Source organism: Sebastes umbrosus, chromosome 11, assembly GCF_015220745.1.
Source record: "Sebastes umbrosus isolate fSebUmb1 chromosome 11, fSebUmb1.pri, whole genome shotgun sequence".
NCBI classification, from domain to species: Eukaryota; Metazoa; Chordata; class Actinopteri; order Perciformes; family Sebastidae; genus Sebastes; species Sebastes umbrosus.
Window position 1 is genome coordinate 28,815,580 of NC_051279.1, and position 19,146 is coordinate 28,834,725.

Sequence of the window (19,146 nt, forward strand, 5' to 3'; positions counted from 1 at the left end):
GTGCGGTCAAGCCGGCCGTCACTCTCATCTCCGTGGTCAAATGGGCCGACGCTACAACTGTAGAGCACCCATATACTGACATTTATGTTAAATGCATTCAAACAGCCCTGATGGAGCTGAACATGGATGTATAAAGAGAACGGAGCTGACGGGAGAGCTAGAGACGGACTTGGCGGATTTAACAGAAGTATACACGTGTGACTACGTCCTGTTTTCAAAATAAGGTGCTAAAGAAGGGAACTGTATATACAAAATACATATATAGAAATAAGATTGATTGGATTATATTCACCAGAAGTATAAAACATTACATGTCCCTTAGAAATTAAAAAGAAAATACACTGATATGCTATATTTGACTTCAGGACATGAAAATCAAACATTTTTATATATTAATTTAGATATACTCAAAATTAAAAGTCCCTAGAAGTGTATGATTCAACTTTTTCCCCATGGTCTAGTGTTAAAAAAGTTAACAAATATCCCAATAAATCGTAATATCGAATCGCAATACATATCGATCGGCACCCAAGTATCGTGATAATATTGAATCGGGAGATAGGTGTATCATCCCAGCCCTAGCAAACACCTGTGAATGGTTACCTTTAAAACACATTTCTGCTTAATAATCTGACCAAGAAGCCGTAGCTCTTCATCTTATGTCCTTGGTTGTCCTTTTTGCATTAGCACTCATAGATTTGCTCTCATGTTCCATACACTTAACGCTCTTACCAAAATGCCATTGGACTCTTTTAATGGAGCTATTAGTCTTTGGCCGTCCGTCCGACTGCCCTTGTTGGATCCGTGCGTCCTCTCCTGTTCAACAAGGTGACCATTAGCTAGATGTCAGTCACTCTCAAAGATGGCTGTCACGGCCTTCCTCTACCCTTCTGCTCAGAAGGACAGACGTGGCCCTAACAGGAAGAAGCTTAATTATTCATCCCCAGATCGAGATGAATAATGGGTATTATTGATCCGGAGGATAAGAAGATAGGGTGCACCTGTCATTAGCCCGCTATGATCCTGATTGTGATTACTCCCTCTTTCTCTTCCCCGCCCTCCCTCGTTCTGCTGTCAATGTGTCAATAACAGGTCTTTATCAGTGGGTCACATTTGCATGTCCCTTGTCCTCTGCCACTTAATTGAGTTAGAGATAGTTCCTCTTACAGTACGATCAATGGCTGCGTCTCTTAGGTTCGGTGGAGTCACGTGTCCGTGCCTCGTTTTAGTGGTTCTGTGACGTACCAAGATACTTGTTTTGTAGATAAAGTGAGGCCAACTTGAATCATATCATTATCACGCCACATTTAGTGCCAAGAGCAGCCCACCTCCTGGCTTTGACGATGTTTACTTCATTGAACAGCAGATATTTTGTTACCCATATTGATTGGCTGAGCCCGATACAAGAACTAGAGCTGCTACGAGATACAAGAGCCAGCAGCTTTCATCAGTTAGGCCATAAGCTTTAAAATATCTACAAGCAAAAAGCAGAGGTTTGGTCAATATAATCCAAATATGTGACCTTGCTAAACAAAACCGAATATAAGCGGTGTTTTAGCAGCTGTAAATGTCCTGTAGACCTGAATGTCCTATAGGGTCGGCTTTGTGCTGGGCAACAGAGGAGCCATAAAGCTAAAAATAAATAGTTCATGGATGAGACGGTAGCAAATAGCACCAAGGGAGAATCGATGCCCTGTGCCGAAGCCGCCTGGATGAAAGGCTCCGACACTGTAGGAGCCCTGCTGATAATTATTAACTCCTTGTGTTCCTCACAAAACAAAATCCCGTTGTCCCTTAAAACAAGACTTTTACTTTAATAAGACTGTAATAAATTTTCCGATCTTAAAACACCAGCCATGTACCGAGGACATCACACAAACACAATTGCTGAACAGGGGATTAAATACACACCACAGTTATATGTTTAAGTTATTATTCTGCTTTTCATGGCTGTGTTGTAAACACACACGTCGTTGTAGAGGCAGAGAGACTTTGCCACTATGTCTCTAGGTCTCTAGGGATGTGACTTTGAGGACAGGATATTTATCAAACTGACATACGGAACAGTACGACTCCCTTCACAGAGCTTATGAGATGACGAAGCATAAGTCTCAAGATGTCTAAGAGCAGAGGAAGAGATGTTCGAGATGGGACACATACCTGTCGTTTTTGTGCTTTATTTTGGTAATAGGCATCAAGGTATTTTCTAGTTCCACCATACTGCCTTAACTTTTGACTGCATTTACTTGATTTGACTCGCTAAAATCCAAACAAATTGGAGATCAGTGCGTGTGTCAACATGCAAGCTGGTATCCCCGTTCTGACTCTCATCTTAGTTTTGATCTTATTTGGGATATGACATTTACATGCAACCTAGAGAGACCTGGTTTTTCAGCTCTCTATATACTGGATTCTAACAGTATTCAGGTTTTTGATCATCATGTGCATCAATACAGGCATGTCTTTAAAGGTGCTCTACATGATATTCAGAGCATTAATATAGCAGCAAACAACTATTTACTATGTCAAGATATAGAGGAGCAGGGGTACCACGATTCTCCAAATCAATGATTCGACTTGACTTTTGATTTTAAGGTCACGATTCGATCCGATGTTCGATTTAAACATGCCATTGTTAGACTATGGAGTCTTGATCCATAAAGATTACGAGCCACGAGCTTTGTCCATGTCTTCACTGCCTCGGTTGCCGTGCAACCTCCATTTAACTTAATCTTAACTTTGATCGAATCATTGAATTAAATCTGGCCTGATGAACAGACAGTGAAGATATAAAGGTATCAAATAGCATTTTGAAATATGAAGGATGCCTCTCTAATTTGATTTGTTTCAGGAAACTGATCAAATTAGCATTTAATCTAGCAGGACAATTTAATCATCTCAACAAACTGCTGTTATTGTGTATCTCCACTTTGACCCTTCAAGGAGAGCTGTCTGTGAACATAGACATCTGGATTAACGGGCGGTCTATGTGGGAATCAGTATGTCATTTTTCACTTGTCACTTGCTACACGAGCACTGATGAATAATAAAAGTTCTTTTGTTTTTTAATCTATGTAGTGTGATTGTCAGTGGCGGTGTCCATCTGCAACCAGTTACTAGCCGAGAATAATCAGTCTCCACCCATCCCAGTATCATCTGCTCACTCTGAAACCTTTACCCACCCAGTATATACTACACAATGCATCCCTGCTCTGCCTTGTTCATTGTTGTCCACACCACATTGCTCACATTGCTGAGTCATGGAGACTGTATCCCAGCAGCGTGACTGACCTTAGATCTGATTAGTGTGTTCCCCCCAGAGGGTAGGGCATCCAAAACAAGAGTAACCCGCAATCGGGGCCTTGGTTTCGCACTCTCAGCCCAGTGTTGTCCAACCCTTGCTACTAATTCAGCCTTCATAGTCTGGCCCGGATTAAAGGGACAGGAAGAAATAACTCATGATGACAGGAGCGTCGATCAATAGCAATGACTCGACAATTATTTTGTAAGCTGCTGAGATTTCTGGATTTCTCTTTGCAGACAGTTTTCAGTTTTGAAACCAAAACTACCTTTATATTGGGGGTGGGGGAAAAAAGCGATTCCCCCTATGAAATCAATATATTTGCTTATTTTGAGTCTCTGCAGAGGTAGAAGGAAGTTACCGCTTTTATTGTTGTAATCTGAGTAACATGACGTCATATCCGTTCCGTATCCGTCAACCAAAACAAACCGCAGCGATCCCTCACATGTTAAATCCAGCGTGGTAAACACTACACATACAGTAAAGTATGGAAACGCTTTGGGTTTCACACATTACCAGGAAAAGCAGAGCTAGACATCACGGCTAAAGCTGCATGTTAACTCTGTCATGGACAGGAAGCGTTATCGTATTGCGGTAACGTGCGGTCAAGCCAGCCGTCGCTCTCATCTCCGTGGTCAAATGGGCCGACGCTACAACTGTAGAGCACCCATATACTGACATTTATGTTAAATGCATTCAAACGGCCCCGATGGAGCTGACCATGGATGTATAAAGAGAACGGAGCTAAAGGGGAAAACTAGCGACGGACTTGTCGGAGTTAGAGGAAGTATAAGATTTATTGGATTATATTCACCAGAAGTACTAAACATTACATGTCCCTTATAAATTATAAAGACAATACCACTAATTTGTGAGGGAAATGTCTTTACTCTTTGATTTTTGGGTTGCTGAAAAAAAAATGTAATAAATAATTCCTGACAATGACTGATATATTTGACTTCAGGGCATCTCTAACTACATACATGCTGAAAATCAAACATTTTTACAGTATTCATTTTGATATTTTCCAAAGTAAAAGTCCCTAGACGTGTATGATTCAACTTTTTCTCATGGTCTAGTGTTAAAAAAGAGTTAACAAAAATTGCAATACATATTGAATCGGCACCCAAGTATCGTGATAGTAACGAATCAGGAGATAGGTGTATCGTCCCAGTCAGTCCTACTTTATATTGCACTTTCAAGATGTGTCTTCCCCACTTTGTTTAATTGCTCATCGGTGGAGGATGGTACTTCCAGCAAGTGACCGACATCACAAGACAAAAGTTAAAGAGCTGTGCTCTCGAGCCACAACAAGTGACACAGCAGTATTACCGTCACCGTGCTTTCATGCTGATTAGTCTTTTACTGATCTGTCTCTGCTGGATTTTAACCATCATTAGCTCTCTTTTTATCATATGAGTGTAGTCACTTAAAACTAAGAGGGTTCTCCCTGAGACATATCAAGGTTGTTGTTATTCCTCTGGTTGCCTGCTTCAGCCACAGCCTCATTATGGATGGGTGTTTGCCTGAATCCATTAATTAGATTTTTAAACCAACTTAAATAACCACGATCATTAATCATTTAAAATGCCACCTATATATTCAGTAACAGAGGCGTGGAAAAACATTCTGTTGTAGTTGATGTAAAGTGGATTTGTGCCGGATGCAAATACAATACAGAGCCAACTTGTCTCTAGGGTTTCTGCAGGGTTTATACAAAGTTTGAATGTTTCTGGGAATGCACCACCATCTCATACTTGATCAGCGGTGTTTTCCCCACGACTGAGAGGAAACATACAACATATTTTATTTAAATTTGAGCACTGATTTATTGGCAATTTAAAATCTGTGTTGCATAGGAACTGCATGTTTGTTTAATGGAAAAACCTGTCTTCATTCCACCACAACCCAGTCCACCCTTAATAACACACTTTTGAATATTTGTGCTGATGACTGCTTTATTTGCTCGCCTCTCGGAGCCACAGATTCTGGGGATGATGCCATATGGCTCTGTTAGTTCTAGCTAAATCAAGTTCACTTTGTATATTTCAAATATTTTAAACGGGAATTCCTTAGAGCTATGTTTCAAACCAAATATGAGCCCGTGCACGCGTCATCTCTCCGAGTTTACCGAGGATTTTGTCTCGTGAAATGCTGTCTGACACCCGTGTAATACGGCGAAAGACGCAATAGCTTCTAATTTTTCACTTCACAATGTCTTTCAGTTGCTACCTGGAGACAAAACAAAGTCTGTTTTTGGAGCTTGAGTTACTGCACGTCACCAACGTTCATGAGATTAACTGTGAAAAACATTCACTGGTTGCGAACAGCTTCTGAGTTTCTGTATTTTCTGCTTCTTCCCCTCGATGTCATGTGTAGACATGACCATGATTCTGATCATGTCATGTGTGACGACCTCTCACACACACGATGATTCTGTGTTACTAATGTTCCAGCTTGTCTGTTCCCCTTACTAAACTCTACCTGTCTGTGACTGTGCCTCATCTCTGTCTGTCTGTCTGTCTGTCTGTTGGTGCAAGAATATCCTCCTGGAAACAGTCTGTCATGTCAAGAATTTGGAGAAGCTGTCATTCCTTGTTGTTTTTGTGGGACTGTTTGCACACACACAAACACACACAAACACACACAAGGAAAGATGCATGCACACACAGATGCTGAGGCAGTCCCATGACTGTTGCACTAAAACACACAGTGCCATTATCCTGTCCTAATTATACATGGCTCAGAGTCAACCCTGCCTGTCTGCTTCTCGGGGGTTCTCTCCCCTGAGCTCACTTTCTTTTTTTTTCCTTTCACTTGCACCACGTTTCTCACACACGCAGGCACTTTCTGACATGGTTGTCATCCTTATTTGGAAGGTAGAAACTCCCACCGGGCATGTTAGATGCTTAACTAGTTCAGACACGTGGAGCACGTCTCTGTTGTATGGATTTTAACTGGTGGAGACAAGCGAATGCACCTGCGTTAAACTGCAGGGTGCAGCAGCTGAGCACAGGCTGTCACCAGCAGCCAGTATAGGATATGTTGAACCGAACTTGAAGCTCTTCTTCTGCTTATTTGTACACTTCATATGGTTCAGGATGATATGCTTTATCACATTGAATTAAGTGTAGAGATAGTTAGTCCTAGGGTTAGTATGATTAGGAAACAAAATGTAAGATTAAATTTCATTAGCTGCTTAGAAGCAAGAGAAGGGTTTGATTTATTCTTTGTCTTGTCAAGCAGTATATTGAACTGTTCCAACAGTAAAGAGCAGGACAGAGCCTCTGACGTTAGTCTACACTCTGATACAGTAGCATCCAAGATCAGCTTCCACACAGTGAGGAAACACCACAGTGGATGTGCTAGTCATGAACAGGGCTTTTTTTTATTAGCCTACCTGTAAGTTAACCCTCAAAATAATGCAGTATGAAATCCTCCTTGGCCTTGGAAGTAGTGCTTGGTTACTGCTGTAAGGAGTAAGCTAGTTAGCCGCACATGCTAGTGATTGCAGCTTCCGCTAAAACAAACCGTCACACAGTTTAATCCATTTCTTACTCTTTTCCTCTTGAGTTTTGGAAAGGTTGAAAACCTAGACTGTGTATATATAGATGGACAACATCATCTCCACTTCCTCCCACTGTACAAAAATAAAGCCAAAATATCCTGGGAGCTGCCATCTTGACATTTTGACGTCATTTGGAGCAAAAGTCTGCGCAGTAGTAATCGGGGGGGTTCAATCACATGTTCTATTACACAGACTTGTGACGGTTATGGAAAGTTAAAATGACATCTCCTCTCTCGTACATTTCCCGAGCCTCCGGCTCCGCGACTACTTCACTCTTCGCAGCTGTCAATCATGACGTCTCAGCCCCTTTTCATAGCATAAAATAACTAATTAAGATCAAACTCATGAACATACATCAGCGTGATAAGAACTATCTAAAATGACAGAAACCATCTTTGTGGAAAAATGTATTTGACGTATACTTTGACTTTTTTAGTTTGGCCCTTGTCTCATCCTCTAACATGGAGGGGGCGGGATTTATGACCTATACTGCAGCCAGCCACCAGGGGGCCATCCAGATGTTTTGGCTTCACTTTTGGAGAGCTGTTTTCTCGTCCATCTTTATATGCAGTCTATGGTTGAAACCTAAAGCTTGATGGACCTGCTGTGCCTAGTTACAGTCGCTAAGCTATGACTGAACAATCACTGTTCAGGGGAGAGGTTTAGTGAAAGCTGTTGATGAGTGTCATTTTGAAGACCACCTTGAGGTGCAAAAAAATTATTAATGTTTTTTTGCACAATTATATGGTTCTTTATAGACTAAACGATTAATCAAATAATTTGAAAACATAATTGAGGGATTAATCAATAATGAAAACTTTATGCACATAAGAGTCTTCCTTGTTTAAATTGGTAAAAAAAGTCAGATGTAGCTTCATGAGTGGTTCACAAGATGACACAAGACTGCTGCTGACATTCATGTCGGTTCTTGTTTCTGCTGCAACATTGCCTCCCGTGGGAATCTATTCCTGGTCAACAGCCGACAGATTTAATTTACATAACATCCCCAAATCTAACATGCAAAAAAATCAAACATTAATGTTATTGCACAGCTCTTGTTTTTCTCAGCGTTTCCCTCTCTGTCTCTCACTATCTGTGTCACATCTTCAAGTCTTCCCCCTGTGCAGCTTCTATGGAAATGCCCTGAACAGAATCAGGAGTGTGATATTTGTGTCCTCTCTCTCGTTTTTATCGTCCAGGTGGAATCGCGGGACACGTTGAACAGCATTGCGCTCAAGTTTGACACCACACCCAACGAACTGGTTCAGCTGAACAAGCTGTTCTCCAGAGCAGTGGTGCCTGGCCAGGTGTGAAACCGCCGTGCACGCCTTCACTGATATATTCAGCTGCATCACTTCATCACTGTCCTCCAGCACCCTCACATGTCCACCTTTCTCACGAAACCGGTCAATCTCGCAATAGCTGCTCTTTCTCATAATGCATTCTCAATGGTTTGTCTTGATCTCACCGTCACTAAACATGTTCTAGATGGGAATCTAGGTGGAGAAAATAGACATAGAGGTTTTTTCTGGGAACATCACATGCTGCATGTGTTTATCCTCCTGCTCTCTCAGAGGAACTTGCTGACTCACTGTTCACATCCCTGTATCCCCACTTAACTGCCTGCTAATTACAGTGTCATTTGTCCCATTAGGATGCGATTCATTCCAAAGGACCTATTTTGTTTCTAAAACGGTATAATAATATGTGTGATGCTGGAATGCTCCCAAAGATACTTTAGTTCCGACAACATGACGCAAACTACCCATCTTTAGCCCGTTGCCAGCTTCCCTGGCTCTTTATCTTTGTCTTTTTTTTTTTTTTTTCAGCAATAGACCCAAATTCTAAATTTGTTTTTTAATGGGGGGGGAAGTCTCTATCTCTGTATTTCTTGGCGTCAAAATCAAGACGAATGATGACGAACCACATACGCCAATCATTGGCATCCCCCATCAGTTCAATTCAATATGCTTTATTGGCATGAATGAAACAAGGACATTATTGCCAAACTCATCTCAGCTCTCTGCAAACAATGCTGAGTTGAGCTGTGTCCAAACAGTGGGGTGTGGAGAGCTATGCTCTCCTTCCACAACTCAAGATGAAGTTATACCACAACATGAACATCTTATTTCTTTAATCCTAAATCTGTACCTTGATTGATATTTCAAAAAAACTTGCTGATTCTCTTAGTCCTCTGTGTTATTAACCTAAATACCTTTGGGTTTTGGGAATTGTTATGGTCTTTTTTTTACTATTTTTTTGTCATTTTCCGCACCAAGTGATTAATTCATTAACTGAGAAAATAATCCACGTATCAATAAATAAAGAATATAGTTGATAGTTGCTAAAATTTAAGCATGGAAAAGAAACACACTGACTACAGTCACTGTATGTGTTCTAACCATCAGTTCCCATCACTGCCAATTCTGACACGTTCACTTACCATCATAAACGCCACTTTCCCTTTCTCTGTTTGTCCCTGTCAATAGCACGCGGCTATTCACATGATTTCATTTTATTTCATTCCATGTTATTTGCCTTGCTCTGTGGTTTGGCTGTGTGTGTGTGTGCGTGTGTGTGTGTGTGTGTGTGTGTGTGTGTGTGTGTGTGTGTGTGTGTGTGTGTGTGTGTGTGTGTGTGTGTGTGTGTGTGTGTGTGTGTGTGTGTGTGTGTGTGTGTGTGTGTGTGTGTGTGTGTGTGTGTGTGTGTGTGTGTGTGTGTGAGAGAGAGAGAGAGAGATTGTCTATTTATTTCTCCCTGTGCGTACATGTGTGGTGCGCAATGCGTGTTTGCACAAAGGCAGCGCCTGTGTAAATACAGACATGGATTGTGTTTGCAGGTTCTGTACGTTCCTGATCCCGAGTACGTCTCCAGTGTCGGAAGCTCCCCTTCCCTCAGTCCCATCAGCCCCCTGTCTCCCACCTCCTCAGAAGCTGATTTAGAGAAGGTGACGGTATGTTGACCACACCTCTGATGCACAATCTCACACACTCAGAAAAAGTGTATTAACCTCACTATTGTCATGCTGTATGAAAATATTTACTGATATATAATGGGTATAGATTGTAGGACTTTGATTTGAAACGTGTCACTCATGCATGCAGTCTTCACATCCTAGTTATAATCCATATGACATTTTTTATAATCTAATTTTTGCTGGGTGATTTTATTGATGCAAATTGAGATAGTTATTGTGTTGGTTCATGGTATGATGACACCGTATCACCTGGACTCCTGCATCCTCGCTGCGTTTGCATCAAGGACCACAAAGGAAAAGAATCTCGGACTTTACTGTGTCATTGACATTTTGACGTCCTTCTTCTCATAACGTCAACTAAACTACAGTAAACTTCTCTTGCATGTAGTCATACATTCTCTGTTTATAGTTTTGAAAGCACAATGGAGAGAACATACAGTGCAGTCCGTGTTCTCTGGGTTAATGCGCAAGAAAATATCATTTCACAGTCTCACAAGAAGTGCCTCCGCTACACAGTGAAGAACAGAAAAACAAATATTATTACGAAGCAACACACAGTATGTCCTTGATTTTGACTATATGTGAAACACGCATATACACACACACACACACACACACACACACACACACACACACCACTTCCTGTTCCATCCTTGGAAAATACAAGGCAGGCTTTATTGTCTGACCTATCCTTGGAAATTATTGGCACCTCTTGTCTTGTCTGCCCTCGACGCGATGACGCATCGTCTTGGATGTCCACCTTCAGGCTGACAATAAACAGAGCTTTAAAATATCACGCGGTGGTTGAAGGATAAGTCAACGTATGGTGTGTGTGTGTATATGGCGGTGACAGAGAGGCACAGCCTATTCCTGTTGCTTTGGTTGAGTGTGTGTGTGTGTGTGTGTGTGTGTGTGTGTGTGTGTGTGTGCGCGTGCGTGCGTGCGTGCGTGCGTGCGTGCGTGCGTGCGTGCGTGCGTGCGTGCGTGCGTGCGTGCGTGCGTGCGTGCGTGCGTGCGTGGGTGTGTAAGCCACAGTGTATGACAATGGGATGGGTCTAACAGTTTCTGTGGCTTGATCTCATGACTGCTTGTCGGGCCTTAAATTAAGACGCAGGGCAAATTGGTGTCTGAGATGATACCAGTCACTTGCCTCAACGACAAGTAACTCCCTGAGATTATAACATTTGAATACATTTATTATATATTATAGGGAAAAAATTTATTCACCTATGTATCGTGATTTTTTTTTTTTTACCATTGTGAAATCGATTTTTTTAATGCCAGAATCAATATATTTGCTTCATTTGAGTCTATGTGGAGGTAGAAGAAAGTTACCGCTTTTATTGTTGTAGTCTGAGTAACGCGACATCCTATCCTTTCGGTATCCGTCAACCAAAACAAACAGCAGCGATCCGAAACACCAAAGTAGAAAACATCCACGTGGATACGACCTGCACCCTCACCACAGCGACCGAAACGAGAAAGCAGAAAGCGGCGAAGGGTTCACGTGGATATGACCTGCACCCTCACATGTTAAATCCAAAGTGGTAAATACTACACATCCAGTAAAGGATGGAAACACTTTGGGTTTCACACATTGACAGGAAAAGCAGAGCTAGACATCACGGCTAAAGCTGCATGCTAAGTCTGTCATGGAAAGGAAACATCGCATTGCGGTAACGTGCGGTCAAGCCAGCCGTCACTCTCATCTCCGTGGTCAAATGGGCCGACGCTACAACTGTAGAGCACCCATATACTGACATTTATGTTAAATGCATTCAAACGACCCCGATGGAGCTGACCATGGATGTATAAAGAGAACGGAGCTGACGGGGGAGCTAGAGATGGACTTGGCAGAGTTAGAGGAAGTAGCCCTACAACATCCCTTTAATTCCAGCTGTGGTGGGGTTTATTCCCACTCTGATATATGGCCAAATTACTTCACATCACATGTTTCCCACCCGTCCCTCTCAGCTTCACTAGTGTCACATAAGAAACAGAAACAAGCTGGCGGTTAGTGGCACGTTGTTGTGTGTCTGAACGTGACGTCCGGTCTGGTCCAGCCGGCCGAACACATCTCGTCTTCACAGCTCTAAGACCAGCAGTGTAAGCCATCTCCCTCGGGGTACTGTGTCTGCAGCATCTGAATGAGCCAATCACTAAGCGCCGCAGGAAGCCCAGTGGTCCCTTAAGAAATATGACTGTTTGCTGGTCTCCATGGAAACGGGACGTCTTGTTTTTGCCGCTTTTTGCAAGAAAATGGATACTGCTTTCACCGTCGCCATCACTGTCACTGCTGCTCCACTTGAGTTTAGACACACTCCCACAACAAGCGTCCCCCTTTCGTCTGCTCTCATCTTCTCTGTCCGTTAATTTCTCCCCGGTTGCCAAAAGAAAGGGCCCCCGTTCATTTACTGCTTATCTATTTGGGTCACGCCTGCGAGAACGGGAGCATACTCTGTGGCTCTCGACGGGTGAGGGGGGATCAGAGAGGGGGAGCGGAGGGGGGGCTGCGACTGCGGTGAAATTAAGCCTTTAAAAGTGATGCCGTGTCTGATATTTAGAGCAACTAATGAACGGAGCTGCTCGCTTTCCCAGACAAGCAGCCAGGCAGCAATTATTCCAGGCAGAGGAAGTGTGCTTGGAAGGCAGAAGGGAGGGAACATTACCTCACCCGATGTGCCAACTCTGTATGTGTTTGTGGAGGCGTTGTGTGTGTGTGAAAGTGTGTGTCTGTATCTGTCAACTGTGCATGTTTGTGTGTGCCTGCCTGCACACTCCGATCTCTTTCTCTCCCTGTATGTGTTACTTGGTAGTCTTATAGAAGCATCCAGGTGCTGCTTGATTTTTAAACCACAGGAAGGACCTTAATAACTCACTCGGATTCTTTTATTTTTTTTACTCCAGAATCCCCGGCATCTTTTAATTACAAGCCAATTTCGGTGCTCGGCACGCACGTCTCGAAGAGGATATTATCTAAATAAATGGTTCTGGGAGGTGTATAGTAACGGCAACGCAAGCAGCAAATAGCAAGTATAACCCTGATGATGAAGAAGACGAGCGCGCTGACGAGAGAAACGACATTCAGATGCTTCTCTTTCACTTTTGGATGTAAAAAGAGTCTGATCCAGCACCAGATGTTTCAAAAAGCCTTTTTTTTTTTAGATGTTCAAATAGCCTGTCAAATAATCAAAGCCGTTAAACATAACTGATGTTTTGTCACTGCAGAGTATTTTGTGTGGCTATTCATTTAAAACTGAAATCATATGTATTTGTCATTTTTATTGAAGCCCTGCTAGCGTTAACACAGTTGCATGCATCAGTTTTCCATAAATTAAAGCCAGTACACGAGAACGCAGAACATCGTGAACCCTCCAAAACACATAGTTTAACATGAAGAGAAGAGAAAAAGTACACAAATTAAATAAAGAGTTATCATTCAGAATGGTATGGACATAGCACATGTGTAGAAGAGCCATAAAGTCAGTGAACTGACTCAGTAATGTCAATTAAAACAATATCTAGCTTAAAGGGATATAATAGTTTGGGTGTCTTGAAGTGAGAGAGCTATATAGTCTGTTTCCAAAGCCACCAGACTCCATTGAAAAAAAACAAGACACAGAGTTGCTGATCTACTGCTGCCTCTGTCAGTTAGTTTGTTTCTGTTTCTTTTGTTATTGTGTGACTTTGGTTAGTTCAGATTCAACAAAGTCAAACAATAACATAAACTAACTAACCGATCGAAGCAGCGGTAGACCAGCAACCCCTGTTGCTCTGCGAGGTAAAATTACAATTTTTTTCAATGGAGTCTGGTGGCTTTGGCGAGAGCGTAGATGCCTTTGTATCCAATGGCTTCAGTTCCCCGCCGGAAAGGGCTGTCTGATGGCAAGGTAAAGTGGTGAAAATATTCTAGAGTACGCTCAAACTGATATTGATTTTTTTAGGTGGCTAAAATAAGTTTTTCTGCCGTTCCCGTCCACAGCACATTACTTTGCTCCTGTGGCGGTACTCCTGCCTGTTTCTCCAAACTGGGTGTGTGCCGACCGCCATCTACTGTAGGTAATACACTAATTATGGATAAGTACCTCATATAATGCCACTTCAAAATACCCAAACTATCCTTAAAGTCTGCTAACACTAGCCACCATATGCTACTAGTCATACCAGACCAACTAAGACTGAAGCAGCTAAACCCCTGAGTTGTTTCATTTCTTATGTATTCAACTCTTCGTTTGTTAAAGGAAGAATGTGTTAGTTTTTCCTTCCAATGTTACATATTCTCGCTTTAAAGTGCCTCTGGCAGAATAACATTTATCACATTGTGCAGACTCCTCAGGGATGATGCTGTGAAATTTCTACTTTTGGAATAGTTTAACCTGTTTAACACCTTAAATTGGATTAAGCACTAGCATTTTTGAAGCATTTGTGTATGTATTACTGTATCGCCCCAGGTGTCATCATATATCATTTGGTCTTTTTACCCCATGCTTCCTTTTAAATACATCCATTGAAGAGGGTGTAGTGTTAAAGATTGACTTTAAACAAACATGAAAAAATCTATAAAAAATAAAATCGCGATACATAGGTGAATCGATTTTTTTCCCCACCCCTAGTATCTACTGCAAAATATGAATCCATCATATGCGTTGATGCACTTGTTATACAAGACTGCCCATGCTTCAGTTAGCAAGGTAAAAGTCCCCCCCCCCCATCCAGCCATGTTGTTCAGTGTCTCTGTGACAGAGCTAAAGGCCAGATAAGGCAGCTCTGAAGTCTCTTCATGCTCTCGGTCTGCCTGCTGGCCTGCTGGTACTGGCAGCAAAAAGTAACACATCTTGCAGGCATGGATCGTTGGCTGGCTGTCTGGATGACTGTGTGTGTGTGTGTGTGTGTCTGTGTGTGTGCGTGCGCGTGCATGCATGGGTAGCTGGCTGACTCTCCGGCTGGCGGTCTTGCTGTCGTTGGGATTATTTGGCAGCCACCGGCTCGCTGGCGTACTTGCTCTCTGGTCATCTGTGTGGGCAGGCGCGTCCTCTTTGTCCTATCCAGACCTTCCTCGTGCTCACACTGATACACACACACACACACACACACATGCTTACTCACCGTGGTGGCACAGCTACTACTGTGACCTTCTCGGTCTCTTCCTCTTTTGGCACCTCTTTTCCATCCCTCCTTTCTTTCTTCCTTCCTTCCTTCCTCTCTTCCACTGGGGTGCGATCTAAAATTAGTAATGGAGGAAGTAGAACCAGTTTAGATTACCTATATTTCTGGTGCCGCATGGCTGCATTTGGGATGATCTCACTCAGGTGACCTGGTGTCATCTCCTAAAATCCTACCATATTTTAGCGAGAATCTTGTGATTGAACCTGCAGTAGGCAGACTGTTTTTGGCATCATTGGGCAAAAATTCCATAATAACCTTTCAGCATATTGTAATTCAAGTGTTCTGAGAGAGACGTCTGCACCTCCTCATGGCTCTGTTTTCAGGCTTTAAAAAAACTTTTAAAAAACTTTGGCCAATCACAGGTCATTTCAGAGAGAGAGAGAGAGAGCGTTCCTATTGGCTGTGCTCCGGCTGTTGGGCAGTGCTTGGTATGTCCTCAACTGATCTCAACATGGCTGCCGGGTCACAAACTTTCTTATTTTACAGCTAAACACAATACAAGATGTTTCTGAAAACATTTGAGGAGAGAAATAGGCATTACAGTAACAGAATATTGATTCATATTTGATCAGCGCCACTTAGTTTGACCGATTGATCAGAGTTCACGAGTGATTGACAGCTGCTCAGAGACGGCAGGCTCCAGCTCGGCTCCGATTGGTTGTTTTCCTCCGGCCTGTGAAATCTTGCAGATGTCATTAGGAGCACCGGAGGGCACATGATTTTTTTTTTTAGATTACCTGTCTCATGCACTAATGTCAGGATATAGTGGCTGTTTTATAAAGATAACTTTTTTTAATCATATTTGCTCCAATTCTCCCCACTGCAGCTTATAAAAATGATGATCTTCTTGTTTTTGAGCAGGACATTTACAGCCCATGGGCTCATCAGGGTGTCTGCCGAGCATCGGGCTGTATGAACAACAGCGCAGACTGTACTTGAGTACCTCTGGCTACTGACATTTGATGAATCCCAACCATTGTGTGCTCCCTCTTGCAGAACACGGCCATGCCCACACGGTGGAGCTGTGGATTGATTTTGATTACACCATGTGTCACTGACAAGGTCAAAGCCGGGTGGCACCTGCACACTTCCTCTCTGAAATCTTCATTATTACATAGAGACAAAAGCAACTAATATACATATTCTTAAATAAATGACACATTTATAGGGAATGGCATTGATAATAGTACTGCAGAATGTCTTTTATTGATTTATTACCTCTCATATTGTCCTTCAATACCACACTATGGCTTGGATATAAGCCATATTTTACAGGAGCCAGATTTTTTTTTCTCCTCTTCTTTAACTGAGAGAAATATTGGTTGGAAACTAAAAGGATATCGATTTCTGCAGCCCCACCACAGCTGTCATCTAACACCGTTACACCCATCTCCTGTCCCCACCAGTGTCGGTCAACCCCCCTCGAAGCTTCCTGTAGAGTGGATCACTGTGACGCCGTGCTCTATCCACCTCTACAAAAAACCCTCCCGGGTGATACTAAACATGTCTGTCTCATTATTATGCCCCATATTAACCTTCAACTTCATACACATTTTTAATTGAAGCTGCTAAACGGTACAGGTAAGGTAACAGACAGCAGTCGTAGAAAAGATGAAGGTCGACGAACTAACACAACCTCTAATGAAGACAAACAGACTTTATTTGACCTCATTTGAGGTGAGCCATGACTTCTCAGTGTCCTGAAGTGACCAGATTCCAAGTCAGTCTTGGAAACAGGATATTTTTTCAGCGTGTGTGACATCAGGGGGAGATAAAGAGCGTAGTGCAGCATGGTAGAGTAGGTTCAGACATTTGCATGGCGACAGGCCACCGGTAGAAACACCAAACCCACCACACCTCGTGTTTCCGGGCCAGCAGACACACCATCTGTGGCAGCTTGCAGAGTTACTGATGAAGAAGCAGTAACAAAATAGCTTTATAGATAGTGTACGTATGTGTCGGCATATAATAGGACAACATAGTTGAGACACCATTTCGATTCTTTCTTGGCCATGGAGCATCTGATTACAGACAAACAAGAGTTTTTTATGAGGGAGAATATTTGTATTCGTCTCATATCAGCATATCTGTTAATGATTCTTAGTGACATTGTTTCACAGTTCTGCATAGATCAATGTTTATTAAAAATACCATATATTATGCAGCACTCCATGCTCAATATAACCACAGATGAATATAGGATGCTTTTTATATGTCGGCATATATAGGTGCTATTATTATAGGCTTATTTTTCACTGGTTTCTCCCAGTTGATGTGTCCATATGCATGAAGAATACAGCAATGCACACACTCATACAAACTTATAGATGTGTGTTAGTGTATGAACCGCCGCTGTTGATATACATAACACACAGAGTAAAGTAGTTTTTGTGCATCAACTCCCCCCACCCCATCCCTACCAGAGCAGGCTGTTCTCATCCACAGTTCGTAGCTATACCTACAAAAAGTAATGCACTGTAATTTGTATATATCTCATGAAATCAATTCTTATGTAAGCCACCTAATCATGAACCAGGAAGTATAAAAAGCAGAGGTTGGAGTGGATGGGTGGGTCAAAAAAAAAAAAAAAAAAGGGCTTCGCTCAGGAGACTGCTGTTTGTGTCCTCTCTGAAACCAGAGGTCAACGTTGATTTATTTGTCACGTAATTTCCGTACTGAAGTTACACTACATCTGGAGTTATTTTAACCCAAACCCATGGATGTATTAAGAGAACTGGATACAGCGTCGGAGGCGGGGCCCCGTTCATTCCTATGAAGGTTCCTCAGTGGCGTGTGATGCCAAAATGGCTCGACTTCCGAGTGGAAAAGTACCCAGATCTTCCGCATCCATTGGGCCCATAGAGCAGGCGCGGTACCGCCGTTTGGCCACCACGAAAATTAGCATCAACGACCAGTACTCTTCCTGGAGGCTTGCCCAAACTACGAGCTTTTCCTAAACCTAACTAAGTAGTTTTGCTGACTAAACCTAACTAAGCTGTTTCCTGTTAAGACTGAATTTATTTTGAAAAGAATGTTTGCATATAACGAGTGGAAATTGAAACATGCGTCGCGTGTTGCTGGACATTGTCATCATACAAACCACTGTGTGAGGATACGTTGACCGGAGTCAGAAGGTGATAGGTAGTTGCGTTGTTAGTATCATGGATGGATACTAACAACTGAGAGAAAACATTGGTCGGAAACTGAATGGATATTGATTTCTGTAGCCCCACCACAGCTGTCCTGTAACACCGTTACGCCCATCTCCTGTCCCCGCCGTCAGTATCAGTCAGCAGCTTCCTGTAGAGTTGATCACTGTGATGCCATGCTCCATCCACCTCCACAAAACCCTCAGGGACAAGCTCCTGGTGGCCCCACAGCACCCCTCCTCACCTTATCTCACCTCAGCTTTTCTCTTCCTGTACGTCCATTTCAATACTCATCCATCCCACCTTCCTCCTCCCCCCCACAGCGGTTACTCACAGTCTGAGGCACAGCAGCTCTTTCATCTTTGGATTTCAGTGCTGCAGCCAGTCTACGATGCTGCACTACGCTCTTCCTCTCTCTTTGATGTCACACACGCTGAACAAATCCTGTCTCCAAGACTGACTTGGAATCTGGTCACTTCAGGACACTGCCAAGTCGTGGCTCACCTCAAATGAGGTCAAATAAAGTCTGTTTGTCTTCATTAGAGGATTTTTCAGTGAGGTTGTGTTAGTTCGTTGCCCTTTTTTTCTTTTTTACGGCTGCTGTCTGTCACCTTACCTTACCTTGCCTACCTTACCTGTTCGGTTTCGCAGTTTCAATGAAAAGTCTGTGTGAAGTTGAAGGTTAATATGGGGCGTAATAAAGAGACGGGTGAGTTTCCTATCATCCCTCACAATACCACACTCCAGTACCAGCTGAGAAAATATTGGATGCTGTGGAGGCCAGTGCAGGACAAACACTGGTCATATATTGGAGGATTTTAGTAGTGCAAAGAGAGCAGCAGCCCGGAAAAGCAATATTCACTTGAAATATGTGAGGTGGCTGTGTCAGGGTGATGCTGTCTTACCATCCATAGCATAAAATTGATTTAATGATCTGTCAGCTGTATATGTATTCCGCTGTGCCAAATAGAGTCAAATTGTCTGA

The 19,146-nt window shown here is 42.7% G+C and overlaps 1 protein-coding gene across 4 annotated transcripts in view; it reads left to right on the forward strand.

Moving 5' to 3' along the window:
* oxr1a (oxidation resistance 1a) overlaps nt 1-19,146 on the forward strand; it is a 187,897-nt gene that overhangs the window by 134,165 nt on the left and 34,586 nt on the right. For all 4 annotated transcript variants that reach the window (XM_037785297.1, XM_037785300.1, XM_037785299.1 and 1 more), the window contains 2 exons: nt 8,069-8,176; nt 9,709-9,822. In XM_037785297.1, the coding sequence (XP_037641225.1) occupies nt 8,069-8,176; nt 9,709-9,822 (222 nt within the window). The remainder of the gene's footprint in view (nt 1-8,068; nt 8,177-9,708; nt 9,823-19,146) is intronic.